General features: G+C 50.0%; 1 protein-coding gene across 4 annotated transcripts in view; it reads left to right on the forward strand.

Moving 5' to 3' along the window:
• Nucleotides 1-1,193: 1,193 nt before the first annotated feature.
• The window catches only part of USP36 (ubiquitin specific peptidase 36), a 34,508-nt gene continuing 17,762 nt past the window's right edge, over nucleotides 1,194-17,939 (forward strand). For 3 of the 4 annotated variants that reach the window (XR_009537439.1, XR_009537440.1, XM_060133244.1), the window contains exons 1-8: nucleotides 1,194-1,320; nucleotides 3,594-3,756; nucleotides 5,332-5,593; nucleotides 6,084-6,305; nucleotides 13,145-13,255; nucleotides 13,910-14,012; nucleotides 17,185-17,252; nucleotides 17,716-17,786. Coding sequence is in view for 2 of the 4 variants with exons in the window: in XM_060133244.1 (XP_059989227.1) it covers nucleotides 5,341-5,593; nucleotides 6,084-6,305; nucleotides 13,145-13,255; nucleotides 13,910-14,012; nucleotides 17,185-17,252; nucleotides 17,716-17,786 (828 nt within the window). In the remaining 2 variants the exon portion in view is untranslated. The remainder of the gene's footprint in view (nucleotides 1,321-3,593; nucleotides 3,757-5,331; nucleotides 5,594-6,083; nucleotides 6,306-13,144; nucleotides 13,256-13,909; nucleotides 14,013-17,184; nucleotides 17,253-17,715; nucleotides 17,787-17,939) is intronic. The other variant, XM_060133245.1, reaches the window with a different exon arrangement.

Consider the following 17,939-nt stretch of genomic DNA (forward strand, 5'->3'; position numbering starts at 1 on the left):
GGACTCGCAACCACCGCGCCACCAGGGAAGCCCGCTCCCAACCTTTTAATCACTCATTTATACATTGTATCAGACCTGGAAGAGTGAGAAGGTCTTTGTCTGAATCATTGCTTTAGGGCGCAGAGTGGACTCCGGGACAAATCCCAATCTGAATCTCTGTAGTTGACGATTCTCACAGACAGGGCAGAGCTCAACCTCAGGCTCCTGCGGGTCTGTTTATACTTGTTTGCTTTTTCAAAAACGAGCACTCGCCAAGTGATAACTACAGGTGAATTTTGTTCTAATTAAACCCATTCTCTCTCTCCATTGCCAGTCCCTGCTTGAAGGACTGTGCGGGGAATATAACGACTAGCTCCAGGTTTCTAGTTGCTTCACCCAGGATCGCCCAGCCTGCCCTTCACACTTGTCTGCCAAGGACACAGCAGATTGTGTTGTATACTCCAAGTGTTCCCTTTTAGGAAAAGTCGTTTTTTGTGGAGTAACAATATTCCTTTGCTTATGTGAGAGTATCTGGAGGTCAGGTCTGGGACTGCACTCTCTCCACCTGCCCTGCGAAACGGGACTGAAGGCAACCAAGTGGATTAGGTGAAAGACATTTTTAAAAGTACCGCAAAAGCAAAGAGCATTTGCAAACATTCAACCAAAACTTTAACGTAGTCATCACGGGATGACGCTTCTGAAGGAAGGGAGTGGGGTCAGGGAATTGCACAGGGCCCGGGACACTGCAAAGGTCAAATACCATCGCCCCCGATCCCTTAATCCCAAGAGCATTTTGCTCCGCCCTCCGGGCTTCACTGGGTCCGCTGCCCTCTTCTCGCCCGGCCTGTGTCTTGGTCACTAAATGCCCTAGAGGGTGCGATCAAACATCCCGCGCCACCGCCCCTACTGCAGGTGAGAAAGAAGTGCGCCCGGACGCCGTCCTAGGTGCGCCGGCTCGCCAGACCCGGAAGCAGGCACCTCACGTGCTCTGCGGGAACTCGGGGGTCGCCGGCCAAGGGGGCGGGGCGTCTCAGGCTCTGCGTGCTTTCGTCATCGCGTAGGCTGGCGGGGCCGCGGGATGGGGAGGTGACGTATAGGGCACGTAAAGTGGCTGTGGGCGGGTCCAGGGAATAGGGCGGAAACTAGCACCGCCTCTTAAAGTTGCCGGGGCCTTTCGGTGTGCCGCCTTGAGGACTGTGGACCGCGGCTCCTTTAAGCGTCGCCGTGACACGTGTGTGAGGCGGCGGAGGCCCGGATGGTGCGTGTGCGGGGCCCGTGCCGAGCAGACGCCAGCTCTGCGGGCCTGCAGCCGGGCCAGCGGCGGAGCCAGCTGAGGGCCTGGTAGGTTAGGGCCGGGTTGGGGCGGCGCGAGGGCTGGGTGGAGAGCTTCCGCCCCGCGGGGCGTGGGAATGTAACTCCCGACGCTGGGCGCACCGGCGAACGCTCCGGGGAGACACGGGTGTTTGTTTGCGAGGGGCTTGGGGTCCACGGAGAGGCACCAGGGCTGCACCGTCCGCAAGGGGCTCCGGGGTCCACGGGGAGGCCCCGGGCTGCGCGTCCACGGGGGGCTCCGGGGTCCACGGGGAGGTACTAGGGCTGCGCCGTCCCCGAGGGCTCGGGGGTGCACGGGGAGGCCCTGGAAGTGTGTCCTCCGTCCGGGCTGCCTCGGGTCTGCTCTCTGCTCTTCTCCACACACCGGGAGCGACCCGCGGTGCAGGGGAGAGCTGCCCCGGCCAGGAGCCCATGCAGGGAAGAAGGCAGCAGCCCGTGGCGGTGTTACGCATAGAAGCATCATTCATGCAGAATTCAGACTTTCTTTGGAATGGCTTAAGTCCAAATAAAGGGGAGGGCGTTCAGTTTGGCAGCAGAGTTGATATCTTGTTTGTTCTTTTTTAGTAAGATATGTGGGAAAGCTCACCCCTGGAGAGGGTAACATTCCTTATGGTCTTGGTCGTGGTCATGGTCCTGGTGAGGGGATGGGTACAAGATATGAGTTTTTAAAATACCTATTTCTTTGGGCGGGTAGTATTGGGTCTCCCCTGGGGTTCTAGGAGCTAGAGCAGCGTCTTAAAACAGGGATGGATGAGAGAGGAAAACATCCTGGCTGTGACACAGTCCACTGTCTGTAAGGGATGGGGAGAATCAGGCCTCCAAGGAGAGGGGCGCTCAGTTTGCTCTTTCCTGGCTGGGGACCGATGCTTGCTCTGCAGAAGAGCCCCCTCTAAAAGCGCCCCAGGGAGGCCCCAGCCCTGTGCTGTCTGGGGCTCCTCCCCGCCAGCACGTGGTTGACCCTGTGAGTCTCCAGTGCATTTTATGCTGGAAAAATGCATTTAAAGGGAGGAGGGAGAGAAAACGTTCTTGAATGGTGATTGATTTAAGGAAGCTTTATTTGAGTAGAGGTAGAAATGTGCATAGATAAGTGAGAGCTGTTCCTGGACCATGAGGAACGTGCACTGGAGAGAGCATCCTCCCTGAGTTTTGAAGCAAGTGTGTACATCAGAGGGCTTGTGATGGTTACAGGGACATTTTTCTCTGGGTCGCTGCACCTCAGGAATAAATCGTTTTTAGGTTGTTGCTTAATGTTTCGGGTTGAATTGGTGAGTAGAGGTTTGATCTTCCTGTTGAAACTTGAAAAATTCTGTTTGTTCAAAACCTCTTGACTCCACATCGAGGAGTGGGCTATGTGGAATGGGTGGGTGTCCTTTAAGTTATTTATCTCGAATTAAATTGGGTTAAATCTTCCAAGTTCTGTTTATCCTCTAGCTTCGAGAGGTTCCCAAACCCATATCCGCCCATGACAAGAGTCCTTAGCGACGTGTGATCTTGACAAGAAGAGGGACATTGTAGGGAGTTTTCATGAAACAGAAATCTTTACAGATTGACTTCATTCTGAGATCATGTTTATTATGCTCTTTTGTTTTTCTTTCTTTCTTTCTTTCTTTTTTTTGCTGTTAATATGCTTTTACTTACGGACATGAGACATGGTATATCTGAAACTTGCTGTAAAGTAATGTGGGCTCAGGAGAAGAATCGACTGGTCCTACACAATAATTATTGACGCTGAATTAGGGGAGCGTGGCGGTTCCCTGTGATGTTCTCTCTACATTGTAAATGAACGTTTTCACAGTAAAAAGTTTTTAAGTACCTTAATGTTCTGTAATCACAGTGATTGTGGTTGGTAATTAAGGAAAAAAAACTTAGCAGAGTGAAAATTTGGCAACTCTCATCACGCCATTTTTTTGGGAACTCTTACTGGCTCATGAAATCTGAAAGTTGGAGATGGTTATCTGTTATCTCTTAGTCTTTGCAAATGTGATGGAGTCTGGAGTTGACTGGCGTGTGGGGAGATTTTTGTTCACTGGGCTTGTCACTGGCGTGAAGGTTAAGGTATGGAACAAAGGGCAGTGTTTTCATGTCATGTCCATCGAAATCGTTTGTAGTTAGTTAGCTCAGCTCTTCACTCTTCCTAAGTCCCGCACTATCCATATTCCTTCCACCTTAATGCTGACTGTTCCTGGTAGATGGTTGGCCTTCCTACTCCGTGTCCAGGGAATGGGGCTGATGAGACAGCGGGAAGAGAGCTGGCCTCATGTGATGCTGTGTTCATCCCACAGACTCTGACACCCATTCTGGACGACACGCTTGTGGCTCTGGTGATTGAACAGGCCAAAGCCTGGGAGCACGTGGTTTTGAGGGCCCAGCAGCACACCTGCCTAGTCTGGCCAAGCACCTGGCTCCATGCTGCAGGAATAGCACCCCCAAGTTCAGACACCCCAGGTAAGCCCACATGTGGTCCAGCGGCCATTGTTCAGTTGGTGAGAACGCTTAGATAATTCCCCTTAGGAAAGCTGCTTTTATTTTTTTCATGTCAAAGAACTTGTGCTTGCGTTTTTTTAAATAATGGTCTTACGTTTCTGTTCTTTACAGAAATTTTTATAGAAAAAGGAATTCGATCCACATACAGAATTAGGTGCCCTATAACCGTAAATCTGGACGGTTTACCAAGAGGTGCTGACGGGGTCCTTTGACTCGAGCAGAGTTTTGGATCCACCCGACTAGTTGGGTCTCCTGGCTCAGGCCGGCGACCACATACCTGGGGGAGGTCATCATTTTTCTGATGGGAGTAAGCTGTGTAAGGAACTATTTTTCTAACTGTGACTCAAATAGTCCTTGAGCTTTGGCCAGGCTGGTTGAGTTGACAGGTAGTGTGTGCAGTTAGAGGTGATGGGGATTTCGGGTTTGTTACAGTTTCTACACTGCGACTGTAGGGACTGTTCCGCAGCCAGCGCTCAGCTCTCACCCAGTGTGTTTCTCCCCATTAAGCTCACAGGCACCTTTGACACTTGTTTTTTTTTTCCTATTTTACAAAGAACGGTCTCCGGCAGTCCCAGTGATTGTCCCTGGAGGCTGTAGCTAATCCATGATGGAATAACCCAGGCCTGCCGCCTTCCAGAGCCTGAGTTGCCGCCACGGCCCCTGCCTGCTCCGCCCCATCCCCCCCTTAAGTTTAGGCGTTTTTGTGTACACCATTCTAGTCCTATTACTATCTTCTCTCCATCACTTTTAAAAAGATAGTCTGTACAAGCACTATCCAGTAACACAAGCCACAAGTATAACTGAGTTTTACAGTGACCACATTAAAAAATAAAAAGAAGCAGGTGAAATGAATTGTCACAATATAACTTATTTAACGTAGTATACGTAAAATATAATCATTTCGGCATATAACTAGTCTTAAAATTACTGAGATGTTTTACACTTGCAAACTGAGTCTTCGAAATGCAGTGTGTGTTCTACACTTACAGCACGTCCCAGTTTGGCCCAGCCTCATTTCTCCTGTTCAGTGGCCCCATGAGGCTCGTGGCCTTTGTTTTGAAGAGTGTGGTTCTGAACAGATGAGTGAGCTCATCTCACTCTCCATGCGAATTCCTTTATTGCATGGATTTGTGTGTGTGACCAGAGTGTCTTGGGAGAATTAGTGTTCTCCTGGTTTTGAGCAGACGTTAGGAGGACGTGGTTGCCTCTTGAGGGAAATTGCACCAAGTATGACGTCCAAAGTCACTTGATGGTACTTGTTGAAGAGAAGACGCCGAGAAGGTAGTCTCGCCTCCTCCGGGCCGTGTCAGTCAGTTTAGTGCTGTTTGTGGAGGCACTTTGTCTTTTTGAGAGGAGAAGCGTGGGCGTCGCTGTGTCCACGTGGTCCGTACTACGTCTTGTGTCACCCTTCCTTTGTAAGGTTGGCTTTTATGGTGGGTCACATCTGTAAGGCCCAGGAGGGGGTTGTCAGGGAAGGGATGCTCTGTTCCTGGGACCCGCTTACCCGCCGCTCCGTGTTCTTTCCTATCCCCACAGTGATGCACCATGCCCATAGTCGACAAGTTGAAGGAAGCCCTCAAGCCTGGCCGCAGGGACTCGGCTGACGATGGGGAGCTGGGGAAGCTCCTGGCCTCCTCTGCCAGGAAGGTCCTTCTGCAGAAGCTGGAGTTTGAGCCGGCCAGCAAGAGTTTCTCCTACCAGCTGGAGTCACTGAAGAGCAAATATGTGCTGCTGAACCCCAGGACAGAGGGAGCCGGCTGCCACAGGAGCGGGGATGAGCCGCAGGCCAGGACACAGGGTACTGGGAGAGGGCCTCGCTCTGTGCTGACCAAGTGGAGGGACGAAGCATTGACTGATTAGTAGGACCAGAAACAGAGTGTGGTCACTTGTGAATGTCGTGCATGGGGTCAGTAGATTTTAGTTATGGAAGTAATGGTACAGGGTTGGTCAGAAAGAGATCTGTGTCCTTAGAGGTTCAAGAGCAGGCCTTGGAAACCAGACAGAGAAGTGGGGTGGGCTCAGAGTGCCAGGGCCCAGTTCTTCCAGCTGCTGATTCTCACAGCCTCGTCCTCTCATCCACAGAGGGGTCCTGGGGTGCTAGACCGACGCCGTCAGGGAGAGCCGTGGGGTGACAGGTGTTCTCCTGGGCTTCCGCAGCGGGAACCCAGTCACCCCTGGGTGCCGCGTTCTGAGCACGTGCCCACCAAGTGCGCCACGGCACTTGCTCTGGGTGGTCTGCCTGGGCACGGAGTCAGACGGCCTCCTCTCTCCCATCCCTCCCCCTCCAGGCAGCGAGCGCGCCTACGAGAGCTGCGGTGACGGCGTCCCCGCGCCCCAGAAGGTGCTCTTCCCCGTGGAGCGGCTGTCGCTGCGCTGGGGGCGCGTCTACCGTGTGGGCGCGGGGCTGCACAACCTCGGCAACACCTGCTTCCTCAACTCCACCGTGCAGTGCTTGACCTACACGCCGCCCCTGGCCAACTACCTGCTCTCCAAGGAGCACACGCGAGGCTGTAAGTGAGCGCTGTTGGGGGGGGCTCTGCACACGCATGGCTGTGAGTGTGCACGTGCAGAGGGGTGGCCCTGGGTCCTCGGGGCCAGGCGGTCTCCTAAGTGGACAAACCCGTGTGCTCACGGTGCTGCCCGTTCAGCCCGGGTCCAATTCAGGAGTGAAATAGTAACTGATACATAGTAACGCTTCATAGCAGCTGATGAGTCCTGCATTTGGACTGTGCCAGCTGCAGGACGGGCCGTGAGAGAGCCAGGGTAGGGTAGTGCCTCTCAGCCGGCTGAAGGCAACTGCCTGAAGAGAGGAGAGGGCTTTCAAAAGGCACCTGCGAAATACGTGTATTCGGTTGCTTTATACACCTGTTTTTGTAGCAACGTTTTATGTACATCATAAAACATCCTCCAAAGTGGAAATTGAATGTAGGCAAAATAAAGATGAAAGAAAATATAACTTACCCAAACTGAAGAAAACAGAAAGTCTGAATAGCCTTTCAGCCATTCACAAAATTAAATCAGTGGTTAAAAGTTTTCGCATGAAGAAAACACCAGGCTGAGACAATTTATGGGTAAGTTTTATGAAACTTTTAAGAAACAGATCATTTCAGTGCTTCCTGAACTCTTTCAGAGAAAAGAAGAAGAGAGAAAGCTCCCTAGCTCGTTCAATGAGGTTCTCTTAACTTGGATAACAAAATTAAACAGGCACAATGTGAGAAAGAAAAATTACAGTTCCCTCTTGTTCATGAACATACATGTAAGAATTCTAGATAAAACACTAGCAAATTCAATAGTCTTTTAAACACTGTGCGCAACTTGTGTTCATCCCAGTAACGCAAGGATGTTCTGATATCAGAAAACCTCCAAATGTAATTGTGGAGCCAGTATAGCACAGCAGTTACAAGCACCACTCTGGAGGCTGGCCTGCTGGGTTTACATCCTGGTTCTGCCACCCAGCGACTGAGTCCTGCAGAATTACCTGACCTGTTCCTCATCTGCAAAGTAATAATAATATTTCCTTCATAGCGTTTTTGTAAAGCTTACATGAATTATGTCGAGTGCTTAGAATAGTACTTGGCACACAGTAGGTTCTACATCCGTGACTGCTAATCTTGCTACCTTAGTTGCCGTCACTTTATTAACAGATTAAGAGAGAAAGGTCACCTGAAAATAGATGCCCCAAAAAATTATGATAAAGAAAACTCTCAGCAAAGTGGCAACAGAGGGATTTTTTTACTAATATTGATAAAAGGTATCTAGCAACAACTACAAAAAAGCATTCCGATTAGGAAATAGTAGAAGCACACCTCTTAAAAATAAGGAGAGAAGCCAGGGTGGCCACTCTCTGTACTTGTGTTTGATATGCTGGTCCTGGCCAGAGCAGTGACACAGGAGACAAGAGGAGGGAGTAACCCTCTTGGTGGTTGAAAATGATATTCCTGCGTAGAAAAACAAAGGAATCCATAGACAAATTAGAAATTCGGGGGAATAAGAAAGAAATTTGGCACTATGACTAGATATAACATCAGTATACAAAAAGTTACTTGAATTTCTCTACACCAAACAAGAAATTGTTAAAAAAAAATTTTGCTATTATAAAACATTGTATAACAGCAACAGAAATGATAAAGTGTGGAGACCCAAATTACCAGGATATACGTGGAAAACCTTTCCTGGGAATTTAAGGGCATTTTATGATAACCTACACACATGGAGATTGCTACCTTCACAGAGGGAAGCCTCAGTATTATAAAAACGTTGGATCGCTCCCAAATTAACGTAGAGATGATTGTAGCTCCAGCTGATTCTAAAATTTATATGGAAAAGAAAAGCAAAGGACCAAAATCACCAAGACACCTGTGAAGAATATGAGAAGCGGTATACTTTAGCAGCTGTAAAGTCTTTTTGTAAAGTTAGAGACGTTAAAATGGCAGAGTTGAGTCAGGGAGGGAGGTGCTGACCCATGGAGAGACAGCCCAGAAACAGAGCCACGAATGCATGGACGTGTGGCATTACACACCATTTTTTCACATATACATGTGTCTCCTGTTTTAAATAAATGGAACTTAAAAATAATCGGAAAAAATGAAATAGAATCCCCATTTCACAGCATACTCACACCAAAAAATGGATTTAAAACTTCTCAAAAGGGCTTCCCTGGTGGCACAGTGGTTAAGAATCCTTCTGCCAATGCAGGGGACACGGGTTCAAGCTCTGATCTGGGAAAATCCTGCATACCGCGGAGCAACTAAGTCCATGCGCCACAACTACTGAGACTGCACTCTAGAGCCCGAGAGCCACAACTACTGAGGCCGCGTGCCACAACTACTAAAACTCGCATGCCTAGAGCCCGTGCTCTGCAACAAGAGAAGCCACTGCAATGAGAAGCCCGTGCACTGCCACGAAGAGTAGCCCCCACTTACCGCGACTAGAGAAAGCCCGCGCACAGCAACGAAGACTCAACGCAGCCAAAAATAAATTAAATAAATAAATTTATTTAAAAAAATAAACTTCTCAAAAGTAAAAACAATGCTTTTATAACAGACGTGAGCAAGTATCTTTCTGACGTTGGGTTGGGAGAAAGCACTAACCATTAAAAAAAATTGATGAATTCGGCTGCATTAAAATTAAGAACTTTTGTTCATGAAAGAACAAAATTAAAAGACAGGGAGCTACAAACGAGGAGATGACACCTGGGATGCATAAACAACGAAGGATTGGGACCAAGAATATATACAAAACCACAAATCAGCAAGGAAAAGAGAATATCATATTAAATAGATAAACATTAGGAGCAGGCATTTTATAGGAGAGGAAGCTCACGTCACGGGGCGGAGGAGGAGATGGCTAGTAACCGCGTAACCTGGGAGACGCTTTCCACCTTTGTGGTCGATGAGGATTCGGAAGTCTGACGGTACCGAAGGTCACAGGGGATGGAGGTCAATGAGATTCTTTGTAAACTCCTGGTCTGAGTTGGCATAACTGCTTTGGAAAACAATCTGGTGTTCTCTGTCATATAATCTACACTTAGCAATTCTACAGAAAAGCTCTGGTATCTGTGCACCAGGAAACCTACAGCAAAAAACTGTAAGCAACCCAGGTGCCCATCAACACAATGGGTACCTGAATTATATAGGCATGTGGTAGAATATTATACAGCAGTGCAGAAGAATGGATTCGCTCCATGAATGAGTCCGAATAGCATAGTGTCGAGTGAAGAAAAAGCCCCAGAAGACTGCATGCAGCATGAATTCCTATTTACAAAATTGAAAAGCAGACTGTTTGTTGTTTAGGTGTACGTATATGTGATAAAACTTAAATAAATAAAAGTGATTTTTAAAAGTAGGTAGATAATTAGAAATCAGGGCAGAACCAGAGGCAGGGACATGGGAGTGTGGGAGGAACATCGTTATGAAGAGTTTGGGATTGCATGACGTGTTCAGGGATATTAGTTATATTATTAAAAAAGAATGGAAGAAGGCCAGGCTATGGGACTACTGTAGTATTTAAATGTCTCGCAATGGTTCACAGTAGCCCTAGCTACTATATCAAGGCACAGTGCACACTTCTAAGATGAAGTTGATTATAAATCTCTGTTTCCAGTAGTTACCTTGGTGATGGCTGAGGTTGTTTTGGGTGGACTTTACTAAGGTTTGACTGGGCTGTCTTTGTTTTTATCTCATGACGTTGGCGGTGAGAGCCTCTCTCCTGAGCCTGTAGGTCGCTCTGCCGTTTTCGTGTTCCCTGGGCTTCTGCTGTTGGTTTCTCTGCAGGAATCTTTGAGCTGTTGTCAACTTTGCAAGGGTTAATACAGTTAAAAGTAGGTCACATCTGTAAGTCCGGGTAACCTGGCACAAGTAAACTGTGGTATATGGGGGCAAGGGCTCCAGCTGGGAGCAGCCCCTCCTCCTGTGAGCAACGCAAGCACACCTGGGGAGAGTGCCAGTGTCCCTCCATGTCACTCCATGAAATGTCAGTAAGCCTTAATTTCTTGGCTTTTTTAGAGTAAAATGTATTAAGAGAAGTTTTAATATTTTTTTCCTGGCACCTGACTGGATCCCCAGGTGACCCCTAAGTGGGCTTGGGCTGTCCTCTCTTCCTCGAATTCACTGTTTGAAGATTCTCAAGGGTCTAAGGGAAGTATGGCTTGAACATGACAAGGGGCTGCTTGCACAGAGCCCCAGTCCTGCAACGTGCCTGGACCACTTCAGGATCTATCCACAAAATAAACACTGTAAAATATCCAGGAGGATTAAATCCTATTCTTTTGCACCTTCTTCCCCAAATTTAAGTAGTAGTGTCCCCCAAATCATGGATACAACTTTTAGGATATATTTTCCTAAATTACCTGAACAAAGTGTCCACGGGCTTTTAAAATTAAACTTGCACATTACCGGGGATTTGGGAAATCCTGTTTCAGGTATTTCTGGGTGAAATTGTTGCTTGCCCTATTTTTTTTTTTTTTTTTTTGTGCTGAGTCACAAGGCTTGAGGGACCTTAGTTCCCAGACCAGGGATTGAACCCTTGGCAGTGAAAGCGCCGAGTCCTAACCACTGGACCACCAGGGAGTTCCCAGTTGCCCTATTTAAGAGTGATGATTTATTAGTCTAAAAGTCTCAGCGTTTTAGATAATGATTAGAGGCTTAATTTCCACACGACTTTCCTAGGAGTATCTTAACATGAATCACATTTTGTAAATGGGAGCTCTTTTTGTTTGCTTAACATTTGTTGTCTTAAATAACATTAGGTTTTTTGCCTTAATTTGAGCCTTCTCCACAATTATTGCCCTTTAAAAAATAAAAGTAATGAATGGATATAGAGTTGAGAAAACTCTAAAATGAAAAATAAAAGCCTCTCCTTCATGTAAAGACATTAATCACATGAATGGTTTTTTGATTTCCCTCCAAGAAGAATTTTTTGTGTAAATACTAGCATTTTTTAAAAATTAAACTTTTTTGCATTATGGTAAGTGCATATAACATAAAATTTACCATTTAAAAATAAATTTACCATTTTAAGTGTACAGTTCAGTAGCATTAAGTACATTCACACTGTCATGCAACCATCACCACCATCCATCTCCAGAACTTTTTCAAACTGGAAGTCCGTCCCCATTAAAAACACCCCCCCCCCCCGCCAGCCCCCATCCTTGGTACCCTCCATCCTACTTTTTGTCTCGGTGACTCTCACTGCTCCAGGTACTTCATGTAACACAAACACAAGTGCTTGTCCTTCTAGGACTGGCTTACTTAGTATAATGTTCTCAAGGTTTCTCTTTGTTGTAGCAGGTGTCAGAAGTCGTTTTCTTTTTAAGGCTGAGTAATATTCCACTTTATGTATAGACCACCTTCTTTATCCATTCGTCTGTCAATGGACGCTCAGATTGCTTCTACATTTTGGTTCTTGTGAATAATACTATAAATGTGGGTGTACGAGTATCTCTGAGACTCTGCTTTCCCTTCTTTTGGGTAAATACCTGGAAGAGGAATTACTGGATTATATGGGAATTCTATTTTTAATTTTTTGAGGAACTACCATACTGTTTTCCACAGTGGCTGTACCATTTGACATTCCCACCAACAGTGTACAGGGGTTCCAGTTTCTCAACATCTTTACCAACATGTGCCCTTTTCGTTTGTAGATACTAGGATTTTTTTGTGTGTATATGGCAAACAGGCTAAATGCTGTTTCATTTTTTAATTTGAGATAGGTCTAAGTAACTGGGTGATAGGAGGTGTTCAGGGGGAGAATAATGGATTGGTGTGGATTTTGTGTTAGGCGCTGGGTCTGTTGAGGAAGGTCGTGCACTATATGCACGACTACAGTATCTTGTAGAACTAAAGATGTGCTTGCCCTTGGACCCAGAAATGTATCTTGTAGGTATATGCCTTAGAGAAACTGACATGCGCACAAGGACCATTCACCACAGCGTTTGTGATAGCAGGAAAAGGCGGGGAGGTTGGCATGCAGGAAAAGGGGGGTCGTGTGGATGAACTGTGATCTGGAGCAGGGATTAAAGAGCAGTTTGTTACAGTTTATAGAGAGTGAGCTTAAACATGAAGCTGCAGTATCCTGGTGAGTGAGTGCCACGTGTGGAATACAGTGAATCCATGAATGGGAACAGTGGTGACCTGGTTGGGGAGAAGGATGAAGCATGTGGGGAACAGGGTTGTGAGAGGTTGAGAGGGGAGTTCAACTATCACACCAGTACTTGACTGAAAAATCACCTAAAATGGGGTGTAGTCTTTGCTCTTCTCTATGTATTTAAGATCATAATTGTAAGTAGAGGTAGAAGCATAATGCTATCTCGCTTAATTCCTGGGGGACAAATAGTTTATCCAGAGCACGGGGACTGGCCGCAGCCTGGGGGCTCTGTGTGGCCCACCGCCGGTCTTTATGGACCCGTCCCCACCATGTAGGTGTCGCCTGGGGCCGCTTGGGGCGCCAGAGCTGCAGAGTTGGGCCCTTAGGCTGCGGGAGCACGTGCCCGGGGTCTCCCCAGAGCTGGCCGAGCCCCTGTGTCTCCTGGAAACCAGAGCAGAGGTTCCTACACTGAAGAGCACATGAAGCGGGTGTCGGGAAGCCCAAAATATTCTAGCCTGTTGACCATGTGACGCAGTTTGGAAGTCAGAGAAAACATTGTTCTAAACGGTGCTTGAAAACTCAGACTCCTCGGGCTGGGTTGCAGCCGAGCCCGCAACTGTGGAGAGACCGGGTCCCGGGTGCTGCAGGCGGCGTGGGAGCTTGGGCTGGGCTGTCGGGCTCCTGCTGTCTCTGCCGGGCGGGAGGCCATGTCGTCAGTTCTCCTGGGAGCTCTCGCCTTACCACGACCGCCTGTCCGTGCCCGCAGGTCACCAGGGAAGCTTCTGCATGCTGTGCGTCATGCAGAACCACATCATCCAGGCCTTCGCCAACAGTGGCAACGCCATCAAGCCCGTGTCCTTCATCCGAGACCTCAGGAGTAAGAGCGGCTTCCTTCTGGCGGGGGGCAGAAGGGAGGGCTCGGGAGACTGCACGCACAGAGTGTAGCAGACTAAGCGAGCCCTGGGGCTGGATGTGGAGGAGTCCACACCAGGTGGTGGTGGTCCCCGCCCTGAAGATCAGGCGGCTGTGGCCAGGCCGGGAGCTGTGTGTCATGGGCCTGGAGGTGGGGAGCAGGTAAGGAAGGGCTGCGGGGCCTTTTCTCAACGTCGGAGAGACCAGTGTCCATGTGCTGTGGCAGTCAGATATCTCCCTTAGCAGAAAAGATGGGCTCATTGGTTTTTGAAGCCGGTGTAAGTTGTATTGCGATGACATAGTGATAATCTGCCATGGTCTGTATTGGCTCCTGGAAAACCAGCTTTAGTTCATCAGTGGATCTCATATCCTTAATGCTTGGTGTTCATTCGTGCTTTCTGTTAAGTGTAGAGGGTTTAAGCCCTTAGGTCTCATTGAGAAGATAACTGCCGTGAGGGTGGTACCTGGGATGTAGGAAGCCAGGCAGGCTCCTTTTCCTCGCTTGGGTTTAGTCCTGGGTCTGCTAGGAGTTGGTGATGAGACCGACAGGAGTGGGACGTTTGGAGAGCAGGCAGGAGCTTTTCCCTTCCGGCCTGATGCTTCTTCCTTTCCTCCTTAGAGATCGCCCGGCATTTCCGCTTCGGGAACCAAGAGGACGCACACGAGTTTCTGCGGTACACCATTGACGCCATGCAGAAGGCCTGCTTGAGCGGCTGTGCCAAGTACGTGCTCCTCCCCCCACCCCAGGCTGCCTCTGTGGACCTTAGCCCCGTGGCCCTGAGCTGAAGCTCCAGCAAGGGGTCGCACTGCTTCCCAGGAAAGGGCTTCTCCTGCTGCAGGGCAGGTGGTGGCCATCTCTGTCCCAGCAACTCATGGAGGGAAATGCCTTTTTTTTTTTTAAATGTTTATTTATTTATTTTTGGCTGTGTTGGGTCTTGGTTGCTGTGTGCAGGCTTTTTTCTCTAGTTGCGTCAAGCGGGGGCTACTCTTCGTTGTGGTGCGCGGGCTTCTCATTGTGGTGGCTTCTCTTTGTTGTGGAGCATGGGCTCTAGGCGCGCGGGCTTCAGTAGTTGTGGCATGTGGGCTCAGTAGTTGTGGCTCGCGGGCTTAGTTGCTCCGTGGCATGTGGGATCTTCCCGGACCAGGGCTCGAACCCGTGTCCCCTGCATTGGCAGGCGAATTCTTAACCACTGTGCCACCAGGGAAGTCCTGGGAAATGCTTTAATAGATCTCTTCGAGGATCTTACGCTACTGACAGGGACTTTTCCCATCTTTTAAAAATCACCTCATTATTTTGGTACTGAGGATGGGGTGGTAGGAATTATAATGTCTTTATGGAAGAACTTGAAAGGCTGCAGGAAAACTTGAGGGTAAGGAGATTCTGATTTTTGAGGTTTCACTCTGCCCAAATTTGAGAGCGTAGACAAATGCACATGACGGATTTATGGTTGGTTGCTTAGTCTTCCCTTTTGTAAAACAGCTACTGTCAACAGTGTTTTTGTATCATTCTTGGGTTTTTGGGTTCAGAGAGAAGAAAGGAGGCAGGTAGTGCTGCCTAGGCTTGGAATAGAACTGAGTCCTGGACTCTGGAAATACAACTCAGGAGTCATATCTGGAACATCCTTTGGGAAAGTTAGTTGAGTTGTAGCCATGAGGATGGGAAACCTCTGTTTCAGCGGATGAAACTCTGATGTCATTAAACCTGACCCGTAGCCCGGTAAAGTGGTCTGTCTTTGGTGACCCTGCACTGGTTGGGAAGTGACTCTCCCCTCGGGAACACACGATGGCATTGCTTTTGCTTGTGTTAAAGGCCCTTTTTTCCCCTTAACGCCTGGGAATGTTTCTCGTGTTCTGCTTTATGTATTTGATGGTACGGTGCCCTTTCGGGTGCCGGGTTGTTGGTGTTCTCATGTCTCAGCCGCCCCCTCCCCACGGCTGCACCACACACCCCCGCACCCCTGCTTCCTGTGCCCCTCACTCCATCTCCTTTGAGTCTCTCCTCCATGTGCCCCTCGAAGTTCAGTCTTTGTTTCTTTCCTGAGTTCAGTGAACTTTCCCTCCTTTTGGTCGTTTTATCTTAGTTTTAAGGCGTGTTCATGGTGTTCTTCCATCTCCCCACATGCTTGTTTGGGGTCTTCAGTTCAGCCTGGAGTTTGTGTCATTGTCTTCTCCTGCTTCATGTTGCTTCCGGGGGGCTGATTCTAGTCAGGTAGGGTGTCAAGTCTCCTTCACCATTTTCTACCGCAACCGCCTTTGCTTCCGTATCACGAGGATTTGGCGATTCGCTCGGCTCTTGCTTCGGGCGCCCCCTTCTGGCCACACAGCGAAGCACACGCTGGAGTGGGCAGCTTTTCCTCTGGGGGCAGAAGGGGCTTGTGGCCTCAGTATTTTTATGTTCCTTGTTCAGGACCCTGGTTTTCCCCTTCGTTCTCCTGCCCTGAATCCCCTGCTCCCCAAGGAGCCTGCCTGCCTCCTCCCGCTGAGTTGCTGCCTTGGGGGCTGCCTCCCAGGCACATCCTGTTGCCAGGACGCTTGGGAGCCTCACCTTATAGGAGGTGCCGCACAGGCCTCAGGTCCCCTCGTCCCTTCTCCTTTCCCTCCCTTCCTCTGGGACGCTCGGTGGGAGCGTCTGGGATAACTTTTTGATCTGGCTTTATTTTCCTACTTCTGGGTGATTGAATGTCTGCGCTGTCCCTGCTTCCAGCTGAACTGAGGGTGCGTCCTGTGTGGTCCTCTGGGCTCCTGTCCTGACGGGCTTCTGCTGACCCGGGGGGCGACCTGGAGTTCAGCAGCTGCATCACACCCAGAGGCTTTCAGTCTGCTCTGAGGTTATGTCCTCGCTAGTTTGGGGACCTAAAATGTCCCTTCTTTGATGAGTGGTGGTGACAGTATAGAAGGTAGCAGCTGATTTTTCTTTTCCTAACGTGCAGAATAAAAATCTGCTGACCCTTTGTTTGTCCCCCACGTGTTTTGGAGCTATACTCCTCAGTGCGTCTGGGCAGCGCAGCCATGAATAGTCGTGTGGCCTGAACAGGAGGCTGAGACCAGGGCGCCTGGCTCGCTCTGCTGGTGGTGGGAGGTGGCCGCCTGCGGAGGGAGGTGCCCGGTTAGCAGCGCGCACCCGCCGCCCGCCCCCGCCTGGGAGGCAGAAGCACCTGCAGGAGGTGGTGGGCAGGAGACTGGGGCCTGGGTGGACACGGGGAAGCTCTTCCCGGCAGGGAATGGGCCTTGCCACGTAGTGCTTTTGTGGCCCAAAAGACCAAAAGGTTAGCTGCGTTTGTGTCCTGGAGGTCTCGGGGACTCAGGACAGTTGCAGAGGAGTGGATCAGATTCGGTGGGTTGCAAGCAAAACCAGGAGCAGAGGCTAGACGTAGGGTATTGTTTCCAGAATCTTCGTTACGTGAGTCACTGTGGGTGCAGGCGCTGCGCTAGGTGCTCTCTGGAGCTCTGCTTCGCGGCTCTGGGGCTGGGGGTTTGAATGTAGGTCTTCCGGACCCTAAAGCCCACGCCCGTGCTCACTGCTGTCCTGCTGAGAGGGTTCAGAGGGGGAGTTTGTCCCTGCTCACCCTGCGCTCCCTTTCCCAGAGGTGCGTGTGTGCGGTGCCCACGAGGGACTGTGGGGCTGAGCTGGAGCGGGGAGGGGTGGGCCGGGGGTGGGGAGACGTACAGGTCCATCCGGCCTCTTGCTCCCCGTGCCGTGGGAGGTGAGGCGGCGGCTGTGGGGAGCAGGCCTCGCGGGTCAGCGCGTGCGGAGGCCTCGGGGCGGAGCTGCCGCTGACCAGGTGGGACCTTTCCCATCCTCTCACTGAGCGGGTAACAGCACAGGGGCTGGCGGGGCTGCCGGCCTGCTTCTTGGCCCCTGTCCTCCCCCTGAAGGTCATAGCCTTTCTGCAGGTTGGATCGTCAGACGCAGGCTACGACTTTGGTCCATCAGATTTTTGGAGGCTATCTCCGATCACGAGGTAAGTGGAGAAACGTTCTCTGCCCCTTCTTGTTGGGGATTAGAGTATTAACCAGAAAGACTTGGTATTGGCACCCAGGCTGGCCTGCCAGGCCCAGGAGGCCTGCAGCCTGGCTTGTGCTCCGCAGCCCCGCCTGCTGCTTTGCTGGGGGCCCCGTTCCTGGGAGGGGGTTTGGAGCAAAGCATCAGGAGCCTGTGGATGCGGGTGGTGTTCCTTTTCCTCAGACTCCATAGTTGCTCAGATGTGGCCGCTGCCCTTGGCGTGGGAGTGAGCACCCCTGGGGCAGCTGGCCAGGCTGGGAAGGCACCTCGGGGTGTGCCCTCGTCTCCTCCTGAGCACTTCCCATCCCAAGATTTCAGGGGGCTGGTGAGCTGGTGGTCTGCCTCCAGTTCTCAGACTTGGAAACGGGGTGGTGCCCTGGAGGCCCTGCACCCACCCCACTGCCCCCCTTGTTCTCTCGCAGTGAAGTGCTCCGTGTGCAAGAGCGTCTCAGACACCTACGATCCCTACTTGGATGTGGCACTGGAGATTCGGGTATAGACCCTGTCATGCTGTTTCGTTTGCATTAGGACAGGGAGGCCAGAGGGCAAAGACCCCAAAGAACAAAAACCTATGAGGGCATGTGATCCAAGTAGATCAGGAAAGAAATACTTGGAGTCCTACATTTTCGTGTATTTCTTCCTAGCC

The sequence above is a fragment of the Lagenorhynchus albirostris genome, chromosome 20, assembly GCF_949774975.1.
Source record: "Lagenorhynchus albirostris chromosome 20, mLagAlb1.1, whole genome shotgun sequence".
In the NCBI taxonomy this organism is placed as follows: domain Eukaryota; kingdom Metazoa; phylum Chordata; class Mammalia; order Artiodactyla; family Delphinidae; genus Lagenorhynchus; species Lagenorhynchus albirostris.